The sequence below is a fragment of the Lagenorhynchus albirostris genome, chromosome 15, assembly GCF_949774975.1.
Source record: "Lagenorhynchus albirostris chromosome 15, mLagAlb1.1, whole genome shotgun sequence".
In the NCBI taxonomy this organism is placed as follows: Eukaryota; Metazoa; Chordata; class Mammalia; order Artiodactyla; family Delphinidae; genus Lagenorhynchus; species Lagenorhynchus albirostris.
This window is the reverse complement of record NC_083109.1, coordinates 5,568,105-5,590,152: the sequence shown is the minus strand read 5'-3', so window position 1 is coordinate 5,590,152 and position 22,048 is coordinate 5,568,105. Positions and strand designations below refer to the sequence as shown.

The 22,048-nt window shown below is 57.4% G+C and overlaps 1 protein-coding gene across 2 annotated transcripts in view; it reads right to left on the bottom strand.

Moving 5' to 3' along the window:
- Positions 1–1,954: 1,954 nt before the first annotated feature.
- Positions 1,955–22,048, bottom strand: part of PMEPA1 (prostate transmembrane protein, androgen induced 1) — a 58,511-nt gene continuing 38,417 nt past the window's right edge. For both annotated transcript variants that reach the window (XM_060123097.1, XM_060123096.1), the window contains exons 2-4: positions 11,105–11,259; positions 6,585–6,638; positions 1,955–6,116 (exon numbers count right to left, since the gene is read on the bottom strand). In XM_060123097.1, coding sequence (XP_059979080.1) covers positions 5,568–6,116; positions 6,585–6,638; positions 11,105–11,215 — 714 coding nt within the window. In that variant the 5' untranslated portion in view covers positions 11,216–11,259 and the 3' untranslated portion in view covers positions 1,955–5,567. The remainder of the gene's footprint in view (positions 6,117–6,584; positions 6,639–11,104; positions 11,260–22,048) is intronic.

The window sequence follows — 22,048 nt, the reverse complement described above, 5'->3', positions numbered from 1 at the left end:
GGATGTGAAATACCTGCTTATCAGATCGGCTCTAAAGGAAACTTACGCCCTTCTCTTGGTCGCATGATTATCTTTCTGGTGTTTCTAACCGCGCTGGGCTTCTCCGTGCCCCCACTCCCACCCAGCCAGGGGCTCAGCCTCCCCTCCAGGGCATGGTTTTGCCAGGCTGCGCAGGTGCCCTGCCGAGTGCCCTCGCGGCCTCTGCTCACGCGAGCGCCTGGTTCGGTCTCTGCTGTCCTCGTCTTCCTTCCTCACATCCGTGAGCTCCAAATCCAGCCTTCACAGACCTCTCCCAGCTCCTGACAGCACACTCTCCTTGCCCTCACCATACTGGGCTGTGGTCCCAGGCTGCGAGTCTGTCTCTAGAACCAGAAGGTGAGTTCTTTGAGGTCAGGGTTGGGTCTGATGCGCCAGCATCCCTCAGCAGGGCTCAGAAAACGTGGGGGGAGTGAGTGCAAAGTGAGGCCTCCCGAAAGGAGATGCCACCTTCGCTCAGAATTTGGCGTTGTGCTTGGAGCCTAGTAGATGCTCAGTGAGCATTAGCCGCAGCGACGTCAGTTGTTAGCCTGGACCCACGTGGCGACTTCTGCTCGAGCTAAACTCAAAGTGGGGCAGGGGTGTCAGCTTTTTGGTTAGAACCGCAACTCCCCTCTCCAGTGGGGCAAAGCTCTGTTCCGACCGACCCCACCACCTGGGGAGGTGGTGCTGTCTGTGTGCTCAGCCCGGGACATGCAAACTCATCCAGAATCTTCGAGGGACATTCAGGTATAGGGAAACTGTCCCAGGGAGCCTGTGACTAATGAGAGTGGCTAATATTTGTGTCTGCCAGGCACCCTTTGGCATCATTGAATCAGACACCACCTCACAGGCACTGCTGTCAACCCATTCTACAGACCAGGTGACTGAGGGTCAGCAAGGGGAGTGACCGCCAGTAAGAGGCACTCGGGTTCTGGAGCCGGGCCAGGGCAGAGCACCGCGGTCCCTGCTCTCACCAGCCAAGAGCAATGAGCTCTTTTGGTGTCTCCCCAGTTCTCTGTAATCTTTTCACCAGAGAGGGAAACAGGAAAGGCAGACGTGTGTCCGGTTCTGCCCCAATCACAGGGCTCTACGGCCCAGAAGATTACAAGACCTGGAATGAGGCCGAACAATGTTCATCCCTGGGGATCAGTTCTGTTTTGGCTGACTTGAAAAAAAAAAAATCCTTGACCAGACATGAAAAATGGATCAATTTAGAGAAATAAACAAGAATTTCTGTAGTGGGCACTATGAGTGTCCCACCCAGACCCTCGGGATCCCATTCCCTGCTTCCATGTGGGTCGCTGCTAAGGGCTGGCATCTGGGGATGTTTTCAGAGGGCCACCCTGGGGCCTGGGGGAGTCCTCTCTGCCCCACTCTCAGGCAGGAAGAGCCAGGAGCATCTGAGAGCCTGCCTCTCCCGGGTGCAATCTGCATCCCAGAGCTTCCCAGACTCCCTGCGGATCAGCCTGAGGCTGGGACTTGGCCTAAAACAGTCCCCCTCGCACTTCTCCTCCCTCTGTCCTTTTCCCAGCTCCCTTCACTGTCTCCCCTGGGAGCAGAACTTTGATACATCCCTTCACACAAGTCCACGCCTCTGGAAGAGCCCCATTTAAGACAGTTTCTTTCTCGCAGCCCTTACCAGAGCTTTCATCGTGCCACGGTGGCTGATATCCCAAGAGGGGGGAAAAGTACGCAGTATTTTGCAAACTCTTTTACCCCAATGTCACCAGACGCACCCCCTGCCCGTGCAAGTGTTTTCACTGGGCTCCCTGAACGCTGCCTGAATTAAAACAGAGAGGTTGATGGAATTGCTCAAGGCCACACAGCAGCTCCGAGGGATCACTTCCTTCCCACTAAAGGCATCCAAGTGTTGGTGCTGAGGGCGGTGGGGTGGTAGAGGGAAAGCAATGCAGCCCAAGAAAGCGAAAGAGTCTCGTTCCAAAGAATTGTAAAATTTATTGTATAAGTATTGCAGCTTTTCAGAATGTCATCATTGCCACTAATGATTATTGATACACAACAAGCGATTTCATCAGGCCTGTGGACTGGCATCCAAATACAGAGTCTTACGCAGCAGCAACGCGGGCGCCGCACCCAGCGTGCCACGGAGAGTTTACATACGTGTAACTTGAACAAAACTTGGGAAACAGGGCTGCGAAAGAGAGCGGTTCCAACGCCAAGGGAGCAACGTGAAAGCGTCACCATCAGCACAACCACCATGGAACCAGGCAGGCAAATGAGAACGCAGCAGGTCCTTCTGAGCTCTATAGTACAGCAGAATTTGAAGCGCAGTTTCCGGAAAACCAAACAAAACGAACATTTTCTCTCCTTTGTCATCAGCATGTTCTACGGATCTGGAAGCTTGGTGTTGCACGTAGAAAAGAAAATTCTCTGAAAAGTACAATTCACAGAGCAGACAGAAAAGGACTGGGAAGGGTTCGGTCCTCGCCCCGCCCCGGTGTTTGCTAGCCGTGGGGAGGCGTCGCTCTCAGCTCCTGGCAAAGACACGGGAACGTGGACGGCTCTTAGGGCACTTTGCTAAGTCCGTCTGTGTGGACCTGGGCTTGGCGGGGGAAAGAGTTTTCCTCCGGAGGAAATGTGATGATTGACAAGCGGGGAAACAATGAGAGGCTTAGAGAAAGCCAAGCTCTGCCACCTTCTCTGAGCCCAGCCCGGTCCCCCTCCAACCGGCCACTGCCAAGGGCCACCCCCCACCCCACCAACTTTCTACTGAAAAAAGGGGGCCTCCCGAGGGATGCGCAAAGGCTTTTCGAAGGTGAGGACACGACAGCTAACACCTAGTGGAACGAGTGTACCCTCAGGGCTCTGCAGAAACACACCCCATGGTTTTCTTGGGAGGTGCCCTGGCCTTGACGAGCTGCTCCACCATGAACTTCTGCAAATGTCATCCGCTAGGCACGGAGCCCAGGGACAATGCGGCGGCCTTGAGGCCTGGACCGCCATCCTGGGGCGTAATGGGGGCATGGGGAGGGTGCTCTGCCCTCAAGCCAGCTGAGGTCAGTAACCCCCTCACCTGCTTCCTTCTTCTACCTCGCTGCTCATACGGCAACGGCAGACCGCACCACCCAGCAACGAGATTCAAGGTTTGGTTCGAGGACCTCGGGAACACTTCGGCCTGGCTCTCGTCTGCTGCTACGCTACTCACACAAACAAGATCCACGACTAGGTTTGTGACCCAGGTGGGAGATCAACGAGTACTGACAAGAGGCTGGAGGGGCAGGAGGGGCGGCCTGACCCAAGGGAGGCACATCCAGGGTGGAGGGTGGGTGGGTGGGACACGGCACGAGGCGATGGGGATGTTTTTAAAGAAGCAGTAGCCCTCTGTCCACCTCGAGCGGGAAGGCCGGGCCCGGGTGAGCAGGGCGTTGTCCAGGAACGCCGCTGCCGGGGGACAAAAGGGGTCCACCGCTTTCTCAGTAAGGCACTAGGGAGACGTTTCACATAAAGGAACGATATTTTTTTTTTTTTTAAACTTTATCTATAAATGTGTCCCTGTACCTTTCAGGACAAACTATGGATGTCTCTGCATGAATGACCTTTTCAAAGAATCTTTGAGAGAGAAGCAAAGGTTAGGCAAAGGTTAGGCTGAAGACCCCACGGAGAGGCAGGTTTTATTGTCAAGGTACCAGAACTTTCTGCCAGGCTGGTGAGCGGGCACTCAGACACCTCGGTCATCTATTGGTCACCGTGGTCTTAAAAGGTACGTATAGAAATAGAGTTCAAATGGTCAGAACTTCAAAACTGTTCTCGAGTTTTTGTTTTTCAAGTAATAAAAAAGTTGTTTAAAATCAATACTTATTGCCTCTTATACCTTTCTCTTACGTTAACCGGCTAGTTGGCATTCTGCCGAAGATGAAAAGACCCCTCCGTGGGATGCAGGGGGCAGGGGGCAGGGTGGCCTGCTCTCCCGCTAAGGGCGTCACCCCATGGAGTATTAGCCCACCCTTGGTGGGAGGGAGGACCCCGACTCCACTCTCTCCCCGCCTTCTCTACTTGCACACACGCACGCCACCAGCAAGGGGTCCCGCCGACATCTACTCAGTAAAACCCTGGTAAACAAGAGTTGTGTCTGATGAAGACGCTTATGGAAACACAGATACACAAACACATCAAAAACGACGGTTTCCACGGGGAAGGGAATGAAATGCGAAAGAGGGGAGAAGGGAAAGAATTCTGCTTCTACACCCTAAAGCTCGAGTTCGCGTTGGTTCAACTGTCTTTCTCGTTATAACCCTTTTGCAGTGTCCTGGGAGAAACCTGGGCGTGTCACCTTTTCATCTCTGGTCTTCTGGTTATGGGCCTGTTCCGTGAGAATCAATACATAAAGACAGGGATGAGGTCACATGGCTAGTCCTTTGGGCCTTTCCTATACGCCAGTGGGCTGCACCCACCTCAGCCGGTAGAGTCTGAATCACCAGAGCATCCTGCACGCGCGAGCCACCTAACCGCCTCTGGCGTGGCCCTGGCGAGGCAGGCAGGGGGCAGAGAGCACCTTAGCGAGCCCCTTCCTACAGGGACCTTCGTGGTTCGGAAAAGAGGAGAAAATACTAGGATTCCTTCAGTAACAGTGTATCTTCATTTTGGGAAGAGCAAAGCCCACCTCCTGGAACTTGGGGCCTCGAGTAACTTTCCTATTTTCTTTGCGATCCAAAGGCTGTCCTGGCCCAGAGGGGAAAAAATGCGTCTCCTTCGGGAGGGAATGTATAACGAGGTAATAACCTATCACTAGACAGAAGCTTCCACTCTGCTGGAAATCAGCCCCTCTGGGAGCCTCTCTCCAGACTCAGCGTGGAGCCCACCCTCTGCCTGACGTCCACCGTGAAATTCCAACATTTCTCCCTTAAAAGTCTCGACAGACGTTGATAGAAGTTTCCATCAAACAAGCACTGACATATTTATATTAAAAAATAGTGCAAAAGCTCAACATTTATATAAATAACTCTAAACCCCTGCTTTGTAGTTTTTTTTCTTTACAAGGTAATACACACTTTCTGAGTTGGCACTCAAAAATGGCCTTTTTTTTTTTCTCTTCTAGCTCAGAAAACAACTTTTTTTTTTTTGTAATAGGCCTCTTCTAATACAAAAATACTCCTGCCCTCGCACATACAGTCTCTCTTATTTTATATATATTTATATTTATATAATATTGCAGATCTTTAAACAAAGGTTTTGTGCAAATATGTCTTTAAAGTTAAGTGAAATCATCATAAACAAACAGAAGAAAGTAAGCATTCACGCACGCAGCTCAACTAGAAACAGGAAAGACTAGCGTAGAATTTTGTTTCCTCTTTTGCCTTCAAGACGCAGCTCAACAGAGAAACATGGTTTTTTTTGCAAGTCTTCTTAGCTTTGTGCATTCAGACCAGACAGAACATGTAAATATTTACACACAGAGAGGTGGGGAGAGGATGGTCATGCGTCGCAGTTTCCTGTGTGTCGCCCCGTCCTCCTCTCTCTTTTCTTTCAAGAAGTGCGGAGTGTTTTGCTGTTTTACCTACTGCGGCCCCGGCCCTGGCCCCCCGGGACTCCTAGAGGGGGTGTCCCTTCTGTTTATCCTTCTCTTTGCTCCAGGCCGCTGTGCTCTCCAGGGGGGCGATGTGTGCGGGGTGCAGCCGGGTCCCCTCCAGCAAGGAGGCCGGCCCGCTGCTCTGCTGGTGCTGGAAGGTGGAGGCCCCGGGGTAGTGGCCGATGACCTCGCTGTAGGTGGGGGGTGGCCCCTCCATGCGCCCACCGCCCCCGTAGCACGTGGCGCTGATGCCCGAGTTACTGCTGGGAGGGCAGGGGCCGCCCAGCATGGCGCTGTCCATCAGGTCGCTGTCGAAGATGGTTCTGTTTGGGGGCGCGCGCACCGACTCTCGGTTCAGCTCCAGCTGCTGCTCGGGGTCCCGCAGCTGGAGCGTGCAGGGGCCCTGGTAGGGCGGGGGCTCCTCCCCGTCCGACAGCGAGATGGTGGGCGGCAGGTCGATCTCGTGCTGCAGGTACGGGTAGGTGGGCTGGAAGCGGTGGAAGCGGTCCCGCTGGGCGAAGGCGGGCACGGCCAGGCGGTCGGTGGGCCGGGGCGGGGCGTAGACCTGCGGCTGGAGGGGAAGAGCAGAGTGAGTGTCCCCCCAGCGGCAGGGCCCCTGTGACTCTGCTCTCTGGGGAAAGGGAGAGATGGCCGCCGGGTGGCGGGGGGAGGAGCCAAGCCCAGGGTCCAGCCCCCTGATGACTGGCGAGCCCTGGAGTGTGAACATCGTCACACAGTTGGAAGAGGGCAGCCTTTGGCCTTCGGTGTCGCAGATACTGAGGGCTGCTCCCCGGGGGTGGGGAGCGTATGATGTCCCGGTAGGGACGATGCCAGCAACCAAGGAGGATTCTTCAGAGAAGGGCAGGTGTGGGCCTCCTGTAGCCACTCTACTAGCAGGGGAGGTGCCTCTGGTCCGGATTAGGGGAGCTACTGGGTAGGGGGCCTTCGGCGTCCACTACAGCAGTCTTGGGTGGGGGGGTGGGGGGGTGGGGGGGCGGGGGGAGGGTAGTGGTGGAGGGGAGGCGGCGCTGGGTCTCACCTCCGGGATTCCACTGCCTGACACCGTGCTCTCCGAGGGCCAGAGGCATCCTTCCTGTACGGGGAGGAAGAGGACAGGGTCAGCGGGACGGGCAGAGGTGGGAGAGCCAAGGGGCAGCCTGGCGTGGACTCTGAGAGCCTCCACTCGGCATGAGATGCTGCACCCATCCCCCTCTTCAGCCCCACTGCAGCGACCCCAGCCCGGGCCTGGACGTTTCTCTCGGACATGACACAATCCCAGGTCCCAAGGCTGCCCCCCGAAAATGCATCCTCCGAACTCACACTTTCCAAAACATACATCTGATTCGTGGGTCCCTCCTTCTCAAAACCCTCCAGCAGCTTCCGTGGGCCTTAGAACACATCCAAATGCACGGGTGAACCGGCTAAGAAAGCCTAGGTACTTGCTGTGCGACCTCGGTCAAGTTACTGCATCTGAAAACGTGCATAACTGCAGTATCTGTCGAAGAACTGAAGGAGGCGAACATGCAAAAGCCCCCAGGGTGCGCGCAACGCTCAGTGAGCCTGTGACAGTGCTGGGTGCCACCACCACTCTCCCTCCTGTCGCGCTGACCCGCTATTTAGTGCATGGAAGTCCTAACTGTGCACCACGGGGCCTTCGCACTGGCTGCCCCACTGCACAGCTGGCTCCTTCTCGCTTTTCAATTCCAGTGCCCACCGCAGGCTTTCTCTAGCACCATTATCTGAAGGGCCTTCTCCCATTAAACATCCCGTCACCTGCTTATCTCCTTCAAAGCATCCGTCATGTCTGTAATCACCTTGTCCGCGTATTTACTTAGCACTTACTATAGTCTGTCTTGCCCCCGTTGTTGGGGGCCCAGTTTATAGATGAAGAAATACAGGAGAGTTAATCATGCAATCATGCAGCACCACTTCTGTTCCGGTGATACACATGGATAGGCCCGGGCCTATGGGGAGGGATGCCTTCCTTCCTCTAATTTTATAGTTTTATTGAGATGTAACTGACATATAATCAACTGCACCTATTCAAAGCATACAATTTGGTTGTTGTGGCATAGGTATCTACCAGGAGCCCATCACCACAATCAAGATAATGAACATATCTATCACCCCAGAGTTTTTTGGGGGACATGTTTTCTTGAGGGTTCCCTTGTAAGACGATTCTCACCGGCAGTCTGGGGAGGAATTGCCAGGAGGGCTGCAATTTCCTATATGGCCACTAGGGGAGCTCTGTGTCTCTCATGAGGAAAGCACCCCACAAAGACTCACCGGGGTCTAGTTTATTCCAGGCATGGGGACACGGAGGGCAGACATACACGATTACTGTTAATATGGTCATCAAGGGCCATTCTGTTACTGATATTAGGAACGCCTTGGCGTCAGGCACTGTGCTACGCTCTTTAAAGCACTAACTCAACTCTCCCAACAAAACCTGCAAGGCTGAGGTCAGGTGGCTAAGCTGAGCTGCTCCAGCTGGTAGCGGGCAGTGCTGGGATCCAAACCTCGCCCACCGCCTCCAGAAGCATTCGGGCTCAAGCCGACCCTGGCGGGCTCTGTGGCCCCCAGTCGGGCCCCTGGCACAGTCCATGTGAGCACCAGGAAGCAGATGGGGGGACATCCACCTGCTCCCCATTCAAGTCGGGAGTCCTGGGGAGGGGTGCAAGCAGCCAAGGTCAACTTGGATAAATGTGACCCAGACGGGCCCCTGCCTAAAACCCCCCTAGGAGGCCCTCTGTTCGAGGTCCCCACAACGTCTTCCCACCACTGCCCACTCCCCAGCCCTCCGTCGAGCCCTAGCCCGGGGAGTCTCCACCCACAGTGCTTAGGAAAATACCAGTCACTGCTTGGGAGGCCCCACCGCAGACCCCAGAATCACTTCCATCCTTGTCACCTGACTACCCCCAACTTGTGCACCTGGAGGTCACCTCCTCCTCCAGGGAGGCCTCCAGGAACCTCCTACCTGCCGGATGCCCCTCCCACAGCATCTCAGCTCCTGTATCAGCCTGGCCCTGCTGTGAGGAACCCGGAAGCCAGCTGGCTGCACTACACCTGCCCACAGGCCGTGTCTTAACTCACCTTGTTCTCTTATTCAGTGAATGGCCCTGACGCCTTTCCGGGCGCCAGTGCCCACAGGGCTGCTCCTGGCAGCTCCTTCTCTCGCCCCCGCTCCACTCCCCGACACCTCCTTCTCTTTCTAAAAGCTTCCTTGGAGAGTTCGTCCAGCTGCCCATGGCTTCCCCATCTAGACCAGGGGTCCGCGAACTGGCTCCATAAAGGGCCAGACAGTCTGTCACTCCACCAGGAAGGCTGCTGCAGGGCCACTGCAGCCACAGAAGAGATCGCGGGGATGAGCCCAGAAACCTGACTCACAGAGGGGCACCCGGCCCTGGTCTATGTGGACCTGGCTGACTCCCGCCCGGCCTTCAGCTGCAGTCTGTACCCCTGCAGTATTTTCCAGCTTCTCTGGCAGCAGCATCAGGTGGGGAAGTGAGGTCCCAGGGCCACAGGGCTTTACCTGCACCTGAGCCCCACCCTCTTGACAGATGAGGAAATGAACTCCCAGAGGTTCACCCTGAAAAGGGGCCACGGCAGGACAGCCATGCCAGGGGTGGGCCCAGCGCCAAGCAGACGGCGGCTGCGTTTGGGTCTCTCTGGGAGGTCATGGGCCCTCGAGACTCCTCAGACACGCCCTGTCTGGCAGGGGCCCCAGGGGAGCCGCCACACGTACTTCAGGCCTAACAAGCCTCCATGTTTACCCAGCTGGGCATCCCCGGGGGCCTGTGCAGGTGTCTGGTAGAAGCCGGCCGGGGGCAGGGGGGCAGGGGAGACTTTCTTTTAACCTCAGATGTTCAGGAACCAGAACCCGAATCCCGACCTCCACTTGGGCACGAAGTCCCAGTGCTGCCTACAGGGCTGTCCCCGCTATGGTGGCACGGGTCCCTCACGCCGGAACCTCTGCCATCTCCCCAGCTCCCTCAGCTAACTTCACCCTCCCTGTGACCATGCAGGGTAGGAAGGAGAAAGGCTCGCTCCACCCATTTTACAGACGCACACACTGAGGCTCAGAGGGGGTAGGATGCCCCACCCTGGAGCACGGCTACCAGGCTGACGTCTTCTCATTTGTCCAAAGCTTGCCCAGCATCCGAGGTGGGACAAAACGGGTCATGGGCTCTTCAAGCTGTCGCTTAGAAGCTGTGTGGCCCTAGGCAAATGTTCCCACCTCTCTGAGCCCCCGTTTCTCCTCTGTAAAATGTGGGAGGGATTACTGAGCGCGGACGTGGCAGTGCAGCTGGTGGCGCTGTCACTCAGGCAACAGCGACAGCAAATAAACACGCAGGTAAGCCCTGCAGGGAGCTGCCGAGCGTCCTCCGGACACACCGGCCTCGGGTTTGGGGCACCCAGTGCTCCCGTCAGAGGGACCAGAGCGGATGCTCCAAGCCCTGGCAACCTGGTGACATACTGAGGCCTGACGCAAGCGGAGATGCCCAAATTTGCCAGGGACAGGCCTGCCAGCCTGACTCAGCTCAGTCCCACAGACTCTGGGCACCAGCGCTGGCCCCAGGCGTCCCCCAGAGCCGGGAGGCCATGCCTGCTGCCGCTTCCCCCCAGCGCCCAGTGAACACGGGCTCAGAGATGTGCTCCCTGCACAGCCCCGGGGCCGCCCACGGGCCCCCCTCTCCGTGTCATCTGCAGCCCGTCCCTCAGACAGCTACTCCTGTCCAGGTTGTTAAATTACACCTGACAGGCGTGGAGATGGAAACTGTTTAGTGATGGACTCTACACCGCCCCCTGGTCCATCTGCTGAGGAACACGGAGCGGCGGGCAGGGGTGGCACCGAAGGTGCAGGTGAATGAGGGGAACGTGGGTGCTCAGGTCTGGACGAGGGCGAGTTCCCAAACCGCTGGGAGCTGCTCCACCTGCCCCAGTTTGTGGAGTTTTGTGGGGATATTCCTGGGTTTCCAGAATGCCCAACAGGGCACACAGTTCTAGTAACATATCAAACTGCAGTTTTGTAGGGACAGCAAGGGCCGTGCCACGTTTGTCCTTCTCACCCTTCCTGCACTCACCCACTCTGCACCCCACCCTTGTTTCTCCCTTCAGAGCTCGGCCTCAGGGCCTCACCTCGACTGTCCTGGGTAAACCAGGCACCCTGGGATTCCCGGTGATTCCTTTCGGCTTTCTTCGGAGCAGCCGGCGCTCCTGTCTGTCTACATCCCTCCCATCAGGCAGCACCCCCCCGCGACCTGCTCGAAGCTGTCTCCCCCCAGTGCCTGGGAAGGCTCTAGACACACAGAGGGTGCTCAGTAAATGTCTGTCCAACGGATGGATGGACGGATGGATCTGGGGGCCAAAGCCCCACTGCAGGGACTGGTCCATGGGCTCCCTTCCATCTGGGTCACTGCCTATACCTAGAAGCCCCCCCCAGCCCCCCCCAGACTGTCTCCCTGCCGTCAGTTCCTGTGAGCACCCGACCCCGACACCACAGGCACTTGATCGGGGCGTCCACGGGCCCCCGGAAGCTCAGGGAGGGCAGGCACTCACCGAGGACAGGGCGTCTTCCCTCCTCCTGCCCTGGCTGTGCCGGCCAATGAAGGAGCGCGCGGACAGTTTGTAATGGCTCAGCAGACACGTGATCACCACCACCATCACCATCACCACCACCACGATGACGGTGATCTCAACGAACTCCAGCTCCGCTGCAAGACCAAGGGGACACGTGAGACCTCAGGGACGCTGGTGCGGGCAGAGGCTCGGGGCGTCTGAGCACCCACACACCCCAACACACATGCACACCTAATACGCAAAAGCGTCAGCACCCCTACACACCCACACACACGCCAACACAAACGACCACAGATAACACAGCCACGTACAGACACATCTATCACACACGCGAGACGCACGAAGACACACCACCCTCCACGGGACAGAGTGTGTGCGGGCCACCGCCGGGAAGAGGCCTCAGAGAAACCCCATTCCGGGCGGCTGCAAACACTGCAGCTCTCATTTCTTTTTTTCGGGTTTGTTTTGTTTTTCCCCCAGAAGGCGGAAAAACCCTCAAGTGCTGGAAAAGGAAGGAGGTTATTTTGATCCTGCCGGAGTCGGGCGGTTTCTGCTGACTCGAGCGGGTCCGTGTCGGGCGGCGCGGCAGCTGGCCGTGCCCAGTGCGAGCAGAGTCCCCAGCAGCGGCGGGCGAGATGCCGGGGACCTGGGGAGGACGGGGCGGCAGAGGGGGCGCAGCCGGCCTCCGCCAGCCTGAGGCCGCCCACGGACGATCCCAGAGGGCAAGCAGGAAGGCCCCCCTCCCCCGCTAACAAGCAACTGGCGGAGGGCTCCCCAGGGGCACAGGTTCAAGCTCAGGGCCACTAACTCAGCTCTTCTTCCCCCCAGAGAGACGCAAGGAAGCTGGGGTGCGGAGGGCGGGCCGCAGGTGGGGACTGTGTCGCTCGCGGGTCGCTCAAGCGGGGCCCCGCCAAACCCGGCGAGGGCCCACCCTCCTGCCGCCAGCCTCGGTGGCCCGCGGGAGATCGGGGCATCCCGGGTGGGCGTCCCTGCTGGTACAGCCGCGGAAGCTCCTCCACACGCAGCCTGCCCGCACGTCCTCTCCGAAGCCCCGGCCACCCCTTCTCCCCCACCCAGGGCTCTGCAGGACGCCCACCTTCCTCCACCATGTCAAGCCTTTGCCCAGCTGTGCCAATGTCTGCCCGAGGCCGTCAGTGAGTCGGGTTAGTCTAACCCCCAGGGGACACGTGGCAATGTCTGGGGACACTAGTGGCTTGTCACAACTGGGGGCGCTCCTGGAACCTTAACATCCTACAGGGCACAGGGCACCCCGGACAAAGAGTGTGCCGGGGCTGAGGACCTCTGCTCAGGGCTGAGCGTACACACGGGTACTTTTTATCATCCCGTCTTGCAGGTGAGGAGACCCAGGTTCAGGCCTAGTGACAGACTCGTGTAGCCCCAGGGCCCAGCGCTGGGCCCCCTCCCCCCGCCCCCGCTCGACCACCCGCTGGACGGCCGCCTCTGCACCCGGGAATTCGGTCTGGAGCCAGGGCCCTGGCTCCGGCCTGTGTGGAGCTGCAGCCCTCCCTCGCCTTGGGGGGCCCAGGAAGGAGGAAGAAGTAGCCAGGGACTTTGGTGAGACCTTCCCGAGCCCCAGAAGGCCGTGCCCCGCCTAGCGGGGAATCGGACAAGCCTCAAACCCTCTGAGGGGCTTCTTCACTTTCCCGCCAGGAGGACGGCAGGGCCTGGGCTGGGCAAAGGCCAGGTCTCTGGCCTCAGCCCCGATCTCTGCGGCCACACCTCTCGCCTCCCCAGACGGGCTGGTCCAGGGCCCGTCCGCTAGGGCCTGGGATGAAGCTGCCCATTCAGGAGACACAGAGGCTGGCTTTGTGCAACACCCACGGCCCACCCCAGAGAGGCCCGCACCCGCTCCCCCCAGGCCATGCACTTTTCACCCCGCCGGGGACCTGGGGGTGGGCACCTCTCTGCCCCTCCCCCCGCCCTCTCCAGGCGCCCTGCCCGCCCGGGCCTGCAGCAAAGGAGATGTGCGCTGCCTCCGTCTCTGTCCCTGGCCCCGGCGGCCTGCAGGGCCCTGGCCAGGCCTCTGCCCTCCTCCCGGTGTGTCCAGCGGCCAAGGCAACAAGGCCGGTAGGGCCTGAAAGAGAGCAGTGGACGAGGCCCCAGCAGGCCGAGCGGGTGTGAACAAACCTCACAGCTCTCCCGACACCAAAAGGGCCGGAGGACCTGATTTCTGGGGGCCGGGGTCCAGCGTGAAGTGTCGCCCCTAGGAAGGAGCCCAGGGAGCCGAAAGCGCCAGTGTGACCACCCTGGTCCCTGGGCCACAGCCCTGTGCACATCCATGTGGGAGAAGAGAGGGGAAAACGCTCAAAAGAAGAGAAACCACGAATCATTTCTAGGCTCCATTCTGGAAGCCAAAGGCCTGGGGTCTTGGCCAGAGGAGGAGGGAGACTCCTGCGGGCTCCCGAGACCCTTGGGCAGGTCCCCAAGGGGACCCCCAGGCTGGCTCCAGGACCCTGACTCGCTGAATCCATCCCAGCTTCCCTGTGTGGAGGAGGAGGTGGTGCGAGGGCGACGTGCCCAGCGCGGAGAGCACTCCTCAGGGTGACCACAGTTAGTGGGGGGCCCTGCAGCACTCCAGCCACGGCAAAACAAGGGCGGCCCGAACCCGTAAGCCTGAAAAGAGAGGGTCGAGCAGGACCGAGCTGGGTATTCCGGGCCGTGCAGAGACACGGACTGGGGGGGGGGAGGGCGGGCACTGAGGGGTGCAGGAGAGGCCCCCCCGGCCGGCAGGTGATTCACCCCAACCCATGAGGCAGAGAACACCCTGGGCTGGGTGTTTTGACCTTGGCCACGGGGTGAGGGGGCTCTGGTCCCGCCGACAGCACCACAGTGTACTTTCACTCTCAGGGTGCTCCTTCTGGCAGACACTGCCTTGGGCGACAGGAACCCACCTTTCCGGGAAGTGTATCGGAAAGGACCTGCTGGGAACGGTGGCAAACTGGGGACCTGAGGGTGCTTGCATGCACAGTCCCCTGCCCCCACTCAAAGGAACGGAGCTGCAGGGCAGCCACCCTCACTACACAGGCTGTGCTGTCCACTTGGCCCCAAGCTCCACCTCGGCCCCCATTCTGCTTGATAGCATCTGCCTGGCCCCTGTGGGCAGCCTGGGTTTCAGCATTCGTACCCAACTCCTCAATCCTGCTCCCACAGCAGGCATCACTAATCGAGCAGGAGGTCCTCCTCACCAGGTCCCCAGAGCACTCTAGACAGGCACTGCTAATTGAAAGCCCAGCAGGCCAAACAGGACAGCCCCCAGGCAGGCTGGCCCAGTGCAGCCACACCTCCCCATCTCCCCAGAACTGCCTGGGCCTTAACGCCGGCAACACATTCTGGAGTTCTGAAAGCACCGGGCAGGCCAAAGCCTGCAGGACGGGCAGCTTCGGGAGTTCCAGCCAAGAGAGGAGCCCCCAAGATGTGGAGCCACACCGATCCTGCTGGACATGCGGCCGAGTGCCCAGCACAGTGGTGGAAGGCGTGGGTCCAACCACTGCCCCCCACTCAGCTCAAGTCTCCTGTGGCCATGGGACTCACAGCAAAGCCTGGTCACAGACAAAGGGAGACTAGAGCAAGAGGAGATGGCAGGCTGGTCCACAGCCCAAGCTCCCCGTTGTCGTGGCGACTACTCACTGGGACTAGTCAGGATGATAACATGTACAACACACGCACGGCCCTGCTTTGAGTCCGCCTCCCCCGAGTCTGTGGGGTGCCAGCCATCACCACGGCCATTTTACAGATGGGCAAACCGAGGCATAGGGAGAAACTGCTCTAGATCAAAGGGCAGGGCCGGTCCCAGAGCCTCCCTCAGGGAGCGAGAAGGGGCAACTGCTAAATTCTCCCAGCGTTCCCAGTGTCTGTTAGTTTCCCCTTCCCACGCCGGGAATACCTCTGAGGATGCCCAGTCCTGTCTCCCTGCATGTACCAGCTACCAGCTGTGTGACCCTGGGCACAGGCACCCCTGTGAGGTCCCCGGGGGATGAAATAATAGATGTCAAGAGCTCAGGACGGGGCAGAAAACAGCACGTGATCCTGTCACAATTCCCAACATGCCTTTGGGGACAACAGGCACCCCTCACCCAGGCCGATGCCCTGGAAACGCTGAGCATGCCTCACGGGCCTCTGCCCCAGGGTCAGTCCAGAAAGGTCACCCAGGGTGGCGGCTGGACTTCTGGGCACTGGTCTCTGCTCCAAGGACAGGAGCCTTTGGGGAGGAAACATCACATTTCCCTCATCCTGTTCTGGGCGTCAAGTCCGCTCGCTGTTGAGGGGTGGGGGTGGGGGAGAGGTCCTGCCACTTTTCTTCATAATCTCCCCCTTGGGATGGGTGATGGATGTGGCACGCTCTTGGGGGTGGCCAAGCCCATCTTCCACATGCAAAGTAAGGTCATTCTAATTTGAGTGTCTTCTTTCCTCGTGAATCATTTCAAATTAACAGGTTCGTCCGCCTCATTGGAGCGGCCTGACCCTCCTTTTGTCTCCTCCTCCAGAGACAGACGCAGTCACGTCGAGACGCGTGCACGGGCATCTCTGATCCTCTCCCAGCCCCTCTGACACTAGTGAGAGAGGCAGCGTCGCGGAGAGGCCCCTCAAGGCCAGGCACGGCCCAAATCCGTACAGGCATCGTCTTACCGAACCGTCACCAGCATTCCGTGAAGTAGATACTAACATGACCCCCGCCGCCAACTTTACAGATGGGGAAACTGAGGCTGGGAGAGGGGAGGTGACTGGCCAAAGGCCACACAGCCCAAGAGAGCCCAGACCCCCCAAGCCCATATTTTCAGGGCCAGGTTAGGCTGATGCCCCACACCCAGCGGTCCTGGGTGCCGTGACCCCAGAGTGTCGGGAACAGTGTGGGTTCAAGCCAGGCGCTTGTGTGGAGCGGGCTTGGTTGCCAGGCTGGTTCAGGACCGCTGGAGCATCGCCTGTCATGTGTCCTCGAACCCAGTATCTTGGCCAGCAGTAACCACCTCCCCACCAGCATGGAGGAAAGTCACAGGATGGTTAGAAGGACCTCGTGCCAGGCACTCAGGGCAGCTCTGGGCACCTCCCGCGAAACTGCAGAAAGATACTCACAGCTGCGTTCTCCTCTGCTGCTACCTGAGTGCCAGGCACCCGCCCAGAACAGGACCTTCCCTCTTCATTCCCACAAACCCCCAGGGGCAGCAACGTCGGTCAGACCAAGAGTCAGAAGAGAACAGTCCTGACTCCGAGGCTTCCTCCTCCGGAACCTGGGGGAGCCAGGACGCGCTCTCAGAATGAGATTTTTAAAATAAAATTAAACTGAATAAAAATTCAAGTCAGGCTTTGAAAGGAAGCCAACCGTATCAAAATAGTTCTCAAACTCTCAACCAGACTTGCGACATAGGAAGAATACACAGGATCACACGTGTGACCCGGGGATACTATCACAGTAAATATAACCCGGCCGGTTTCGACGCGACAGGCAGCCTGTGGTTTCCACCGGCGACCACATCGCAGGTGCTGTTGACGCCCTGCGGTTTGGTGTCCGTGTTCCTGTTCGGGCTGGTTAAGGTAAAGATGCAGTTCTTTTGCGTCCAAGCTTATGGTCCCCTGTTCTTGGTGATGGAGCCACAACGTGAACCAAACGCAGGAGCCTTGGTTCAAACCCCTGCCCGGCCACTTCCCAGCTGTAAATGGGGCTGGTGTAGAATTCACCATGCGACGTGGGCACGACTGTCACTGGGCTCTCAGTTAATAATCGGAGCGGCAGTCCGGTGCTGGGGCTCTTTTCTCCTTCCTTGGCTGGAGAGTTGGGCCGGAGTCCACCCAACTCCTGCCAGCCCACGGGAGGTCTCCAGACCAGACGGCTCTCCCCCCTCCCCCGCCGCCTGCCCCCATCGCGTCTGCTCCGGGCGGCGGGGCAGCCAGCGTGCTTCCTGGTTAACAAGCAGCCCGTGCAGGCAGCCCTGTCTGGCCTCCCGGCCGTACGCCGAGGAATTAGGAATTGGCACTGTCTGAAATTTATGAAAATCTAATCTCGTTAGGCCTGCCTGGATGCGACGGGGCCGGGCCGGGGCGGGCCTCATTGTCATTCAGTGGAGCCCTAGCCTGCCTGGGGTTCCTGCCACTTCATTTGCTGCCCCTCCTCCACCACTGCATTTGAATAAGAGCCCAGCTCCTTCCCCCCCTGGAATTTCAAATAAAATTGAACCAGACGTCAAAGGAATAACTTTCTGATCGCTCCTGGTGCTATTTCAAGCACCCCTGACGCACCTTTCTTTCTTAGGGTAAGACCATTTGTAAGTAAAAAATGGGTCTTTCTCTTAAGGTTTGGGAGGTGGGCAGCAAATCTAGGCCAGTTTTCTCTTTTTTAAAGACAGACCACATCGCTTACCCAAGCACCTACTCTGTGCCAAGCACACGGCTGGGCTCCGGGCACCTCATACCGGAACACATAACCGTGAGATACTATCCACTGTTGTCTGGTGTTGCGGGTTAGGGGCAAACAAGTTCTAGGCTGGCTGGGGCGGGGGGATCCGGCCTTGCACAGGGGCCTGGGGCTCCCCGCATTGCTGTTCGTGGAAGAATTTAGGGTACAGACTCAGAACACGAGGTCTGCCCCCAAGATTCCTGGGTTCGCATTCCAACTTTACCACTTAGACTGTGACCTTCGGTATATCACTAGTGTCCTCATCGGGGGGGGGGAAGAGGGATCACCCAGTCCCCACTTCACATGGCTGTGGTGAGAACTACATGCGTTAACTGGAACCACAGACTCAGGATGACAGCACCTCTGCAGGCAGACCACCTGGGAAGCCTCATTACGGGAACCAAGAACGCCAGGCCCTGGGCCACACCTATCCCCTAGCAGACCTGAGCTGTGGAATCCACAGTAGCTGGAGAAGGCCCATCCAAGCGGGCCCCTCTGCCAGTGCGGTAGCTGATGGACGATGCCAGCTGGGGGCATCTCTGCAGAGCAAAATAACAATCTCTCAGAACTTCCAAGAGACAACCTTTGACCAGGCAAATCACTTCCTGGGTATTTATCTCCACGTGCATTTCTCCTGGGACCCTCTCCCTTTCGCTCTCTCTGCTCTAATAAGAGTTCTGTTCTGTGTTCTGTAAAAGGTCCCGACACAGCCCACCTGAGGGCCTTTGCACGTGCCTCTCCCTCTGCCTGGAATGATCCTTCCCCACATCCACGTGCTCGCTCCCTCCTTACCTTCTGGTCTCTGTTCCAACGTCACTTCCTCAGGAAGCATCCCAGAGCATCCTGTGTGAACCAGTGCCTGCCCCAGTCCCCAGGCCCCGTGTCCCGTGCGGGCTTCCCTCTCCTCTGCAGCTGTAATTAGAGGCCACATGCGGCCTGTCTAACGGCTTGTCTCCTGCCTCTCCCTCCTCGAGTGCCAGTGTCCAGCGACCCTGTGAGCATTCTGTGTCCCCAGCACCTTTCCCAGAGCAGACGCACAATAAATGTGTGGAATAAGGATCCCAGGGCTCTCAGGTAAACAGAGGAGGGCCAGGAAGGCCCACGGCGGGTTTGCGCGAAAAGCGAGAATGACTGGGAATCACGTAAACGTCCCTGCAAGGGGTCGACGCGACCAGGAAGGCACGGCCGGCAGGTCTGTGGGCGCTGACACGGAAAGATGCCCCGTGAGAAAGAGGAGAAGCCACCAGATAGGACGAGCCCATCTTTGTTTAGAAAAGCACAAACGTGTGTATTTTAAAACAAAAGCGAATCTTGCGATAAATACATATGCCCGTGACTACATGCGTCTACGCAGACCAGGGGACAGGTGTGGTTACCCTGGTGGGTGCCCAAGAGGGGACGGCCCCTTCCTTGTAACACACGCTCCTGCACACTCAGCACTGTTGAGCGTGTGTAACTACATTCATAATAAAAGAGAAAAACAAAGATGTAAGAAGCACCTGTCAGTATCCAAACAGGCAGCCTCTCCCCGTAATGGGGCTTCCCAGGTGTCTCCGGGCAGAGGTGCTGTCATCCTGGGTCTGGCAGCAGGTCTGGGTCAAACCTCTCAGCCTGGGGTTGAGGGCAGTGGAGCCCAGGCATCGGGTAGCCTCTGACTGTTCCTGGGAGATTACGTGCAGCACTGAGGTTGCCCTTGGTGGGGCACGGAAGGGCCTGATGGCCCCTCCAGGTGGCCCTGGCTGAGGAGCCCAAGGTGATACCCAGGTGCCAGGTGGTCATCTAGTCCCCGGGCCTGGCCTCCCCTCGCCTGGAGAGGGGAGACGCGTGTGCATGAATGCACAGCGTGCCCCGTGAGACTGTGGCTCCCTGTCTCTCCCCAACACTGGCTGGACTGATGGCCTCCCCAGGGATGCAGTGTGTGGTGCTGTAGAGCGAATGGGACGACAGGGGATGGTCCACGCTCACACCTGAGCCACACCCTCTGCCCGACCACTTCCAGCCTTTCCTCGCCCAGCTGACCCCTTCCCCCACTTCCCTCTCCCCCCCCCGGATTGCACCCGCGCACACGTGCATGCATGAACACACACACACGCACACGCACTCACGCACGTGCACACACACGCATGCACACACACGCACGTACTTCCCTGCTGGGCTTGCCCCCCACGCCCCCCTGAGCTCCCAAGCATGCGGGCATCAGTCTCCCAGCTCTTACACTCATCTACTCTAGTCTAGAGCATCACGGGATGGGAGCACCGGAAGCAGCTCTACAGCCCCCCACAGCTGCAGCCTAACAGAAGGTCCACTCTAGTCTGTCCCAGTGGCAGTGGAAGCATCCGGAAGCCCAGGGGACCCTACAGTCAAGGTTCATTAAGTAGACAATAAATACAGGGCCAGGTTTAAAGGGTGTTGATGGTAAATCATTAGCCCCACATATCCTGCTTATGTGTGCGTCTCCTTTTAACTAGTAAGATACCTTGTCCTGGTTACAGGCGAACTGCCTTCTTGTAGCCGAGTGGCAGAAGTGTGCAGGGCCTCACCCCACACATCCCGAATTCGCCTTTTGGGAGGCGGCCTGGGAAGGGGCTGCAGCTGGGCGATGGGTGAGCCCCGGGTCTCAAAGTGCGTGTGGGAACGGGGTGGGGAAATCAACTCCAGGGAGAGCAGAAGGTCTTTATAATCATTTTAGAACCTCACGATTAAATGCTCCTTCAATAAGAAAAGACAAAGCAGTGCCTTTTACCTTTCTTGCTATTATCCACATGGAAAGAACTAACGGGACTTGCTTTTTTCTATTGTCACTGATGTCGAACGTCTTTAAACACCCACTGTCAGCAAAACAGCAATCACCGTTGGAGAGTTATTGGCAGGATGGAGTGAATTTGCGGTGAGAGAGCCCTTTCTGTCAGTGGACAAGGAGGTGCAGTGGAAAGTGATTGGAAATAAATGAAATGCGTTTTGTTAATTGAGGAGAGGAGGCATGGGTGAGTGAGCTGTCTGTGGTGGCAATGTCAATGGTCATAATCACTTCGGAGAGCACCATGGCAGTACGTACCAAAACCTGAAATGCATACTACCTTTCCACCCAGCAATTTTAACTTCCGGGATTGTATCCAACAGAAAAATTCACAGAAGGAGCTGAGAGCATATACGTATAAGGACACCTCTGCAGGGTGAACAACCAGAGACCGTCCAAATCCCACTAGACAAACCCTGGTGTGTGTATAAATATATATATATATATATATATATATATATATATATATATATATATATATATCTCACTATCGAATACAACGGGGCCACTAGAAAGATACATAAATCTATAGTGGGGTTTCCCAACCTTGATACTACTGATGTTTTGAGCTGGATAATTCTCTGTGGTGTGCTCTGTGCATTGTAGGATATCTAGCCACACCCCTGGCCTCTACGCACTAGATACCAGGAGCACCATCACTGCCAAGTTGTGACAACCAAAAACGTCTGCAGACATCGCCCAAGGTCCCCTGGGGGGCAGAATCACCCCTGGCTGAGAACGGCTGATCTATAGGTCGGATGGTGGCTGGCTGTTTGCAATTACTGCTGAGCAGAAATAATGAAACCGGAACAGTATATATAATATGGACCCATTTTTATAGCAAAAATGAGGATAAAAATCAAATTGTTCGTGATGGCCACTTCTGAAAGAGGGAGTCTATCCTTTTTACTTTCTGTATGCCTATATTGCTTGTATCTTTATAACAAGCATTGACAACTTTAATTTAATCAATCTTAATTAACATACCAAAGAGACTCAGGCGCGTGTGTGCCTGTGTGTGTGTGTGAGTTTCAGCATGCGGTGACAACGCGACTCTCGCTTGCCCTCACCACTCAGGAGTCGCCGTGTGCTCCTTGGAAACCAGCAGATGTTTCTCTCAATTACCAATTTTCAAGGGCCTGGTGTTTCCCAACATGAGCTCGGAGGGGCTTGGAGGGCAGCGCCAGGAGAGGGAAAGTGAATGCGGCTCCGTTTCCAAGCGTCTCAGACAAAGAGCTCAGCTCTGAATCGGCCCACAATGCGGCCGGTATTGAGCCGCTTCTCAATAGCTCCTCCATCAACCCGACCCCGTGCTGGAGGCTTCGGGGTCGGCGAGATCCGCTCCGTCAGGAGGGATCTCAGCGCTGGCCACGGGTGCCCCTTCCCTTAGGACCACGAAGGGCCCAGCCATTCCGGGTCTCAACCAGGGCAGCGGCAGGAGATGCAGTGATGGCCAAGGTCAGACGTCAGGAGAGGCTGGAGAAGCTATAAGAGCAGGACGGGGTCCCCTGCACCCTTGGGCTCCCAGGAACTGAATCTGGTTCAGCAAACACCTAGAGTGGCATCAGCAGGGGCCCTGGAGCTGGCCTGCCTAGATCCAAACCCCAGCTCTACCTACGGCCAAACGTGCGACCTGAGGACGTTATTTCATCTTCTGCGCCTCAGTTTCCTCATCTGGAGAGGCGGGGCACCAGGAGCGCCCAGCTTAAGTCACGCA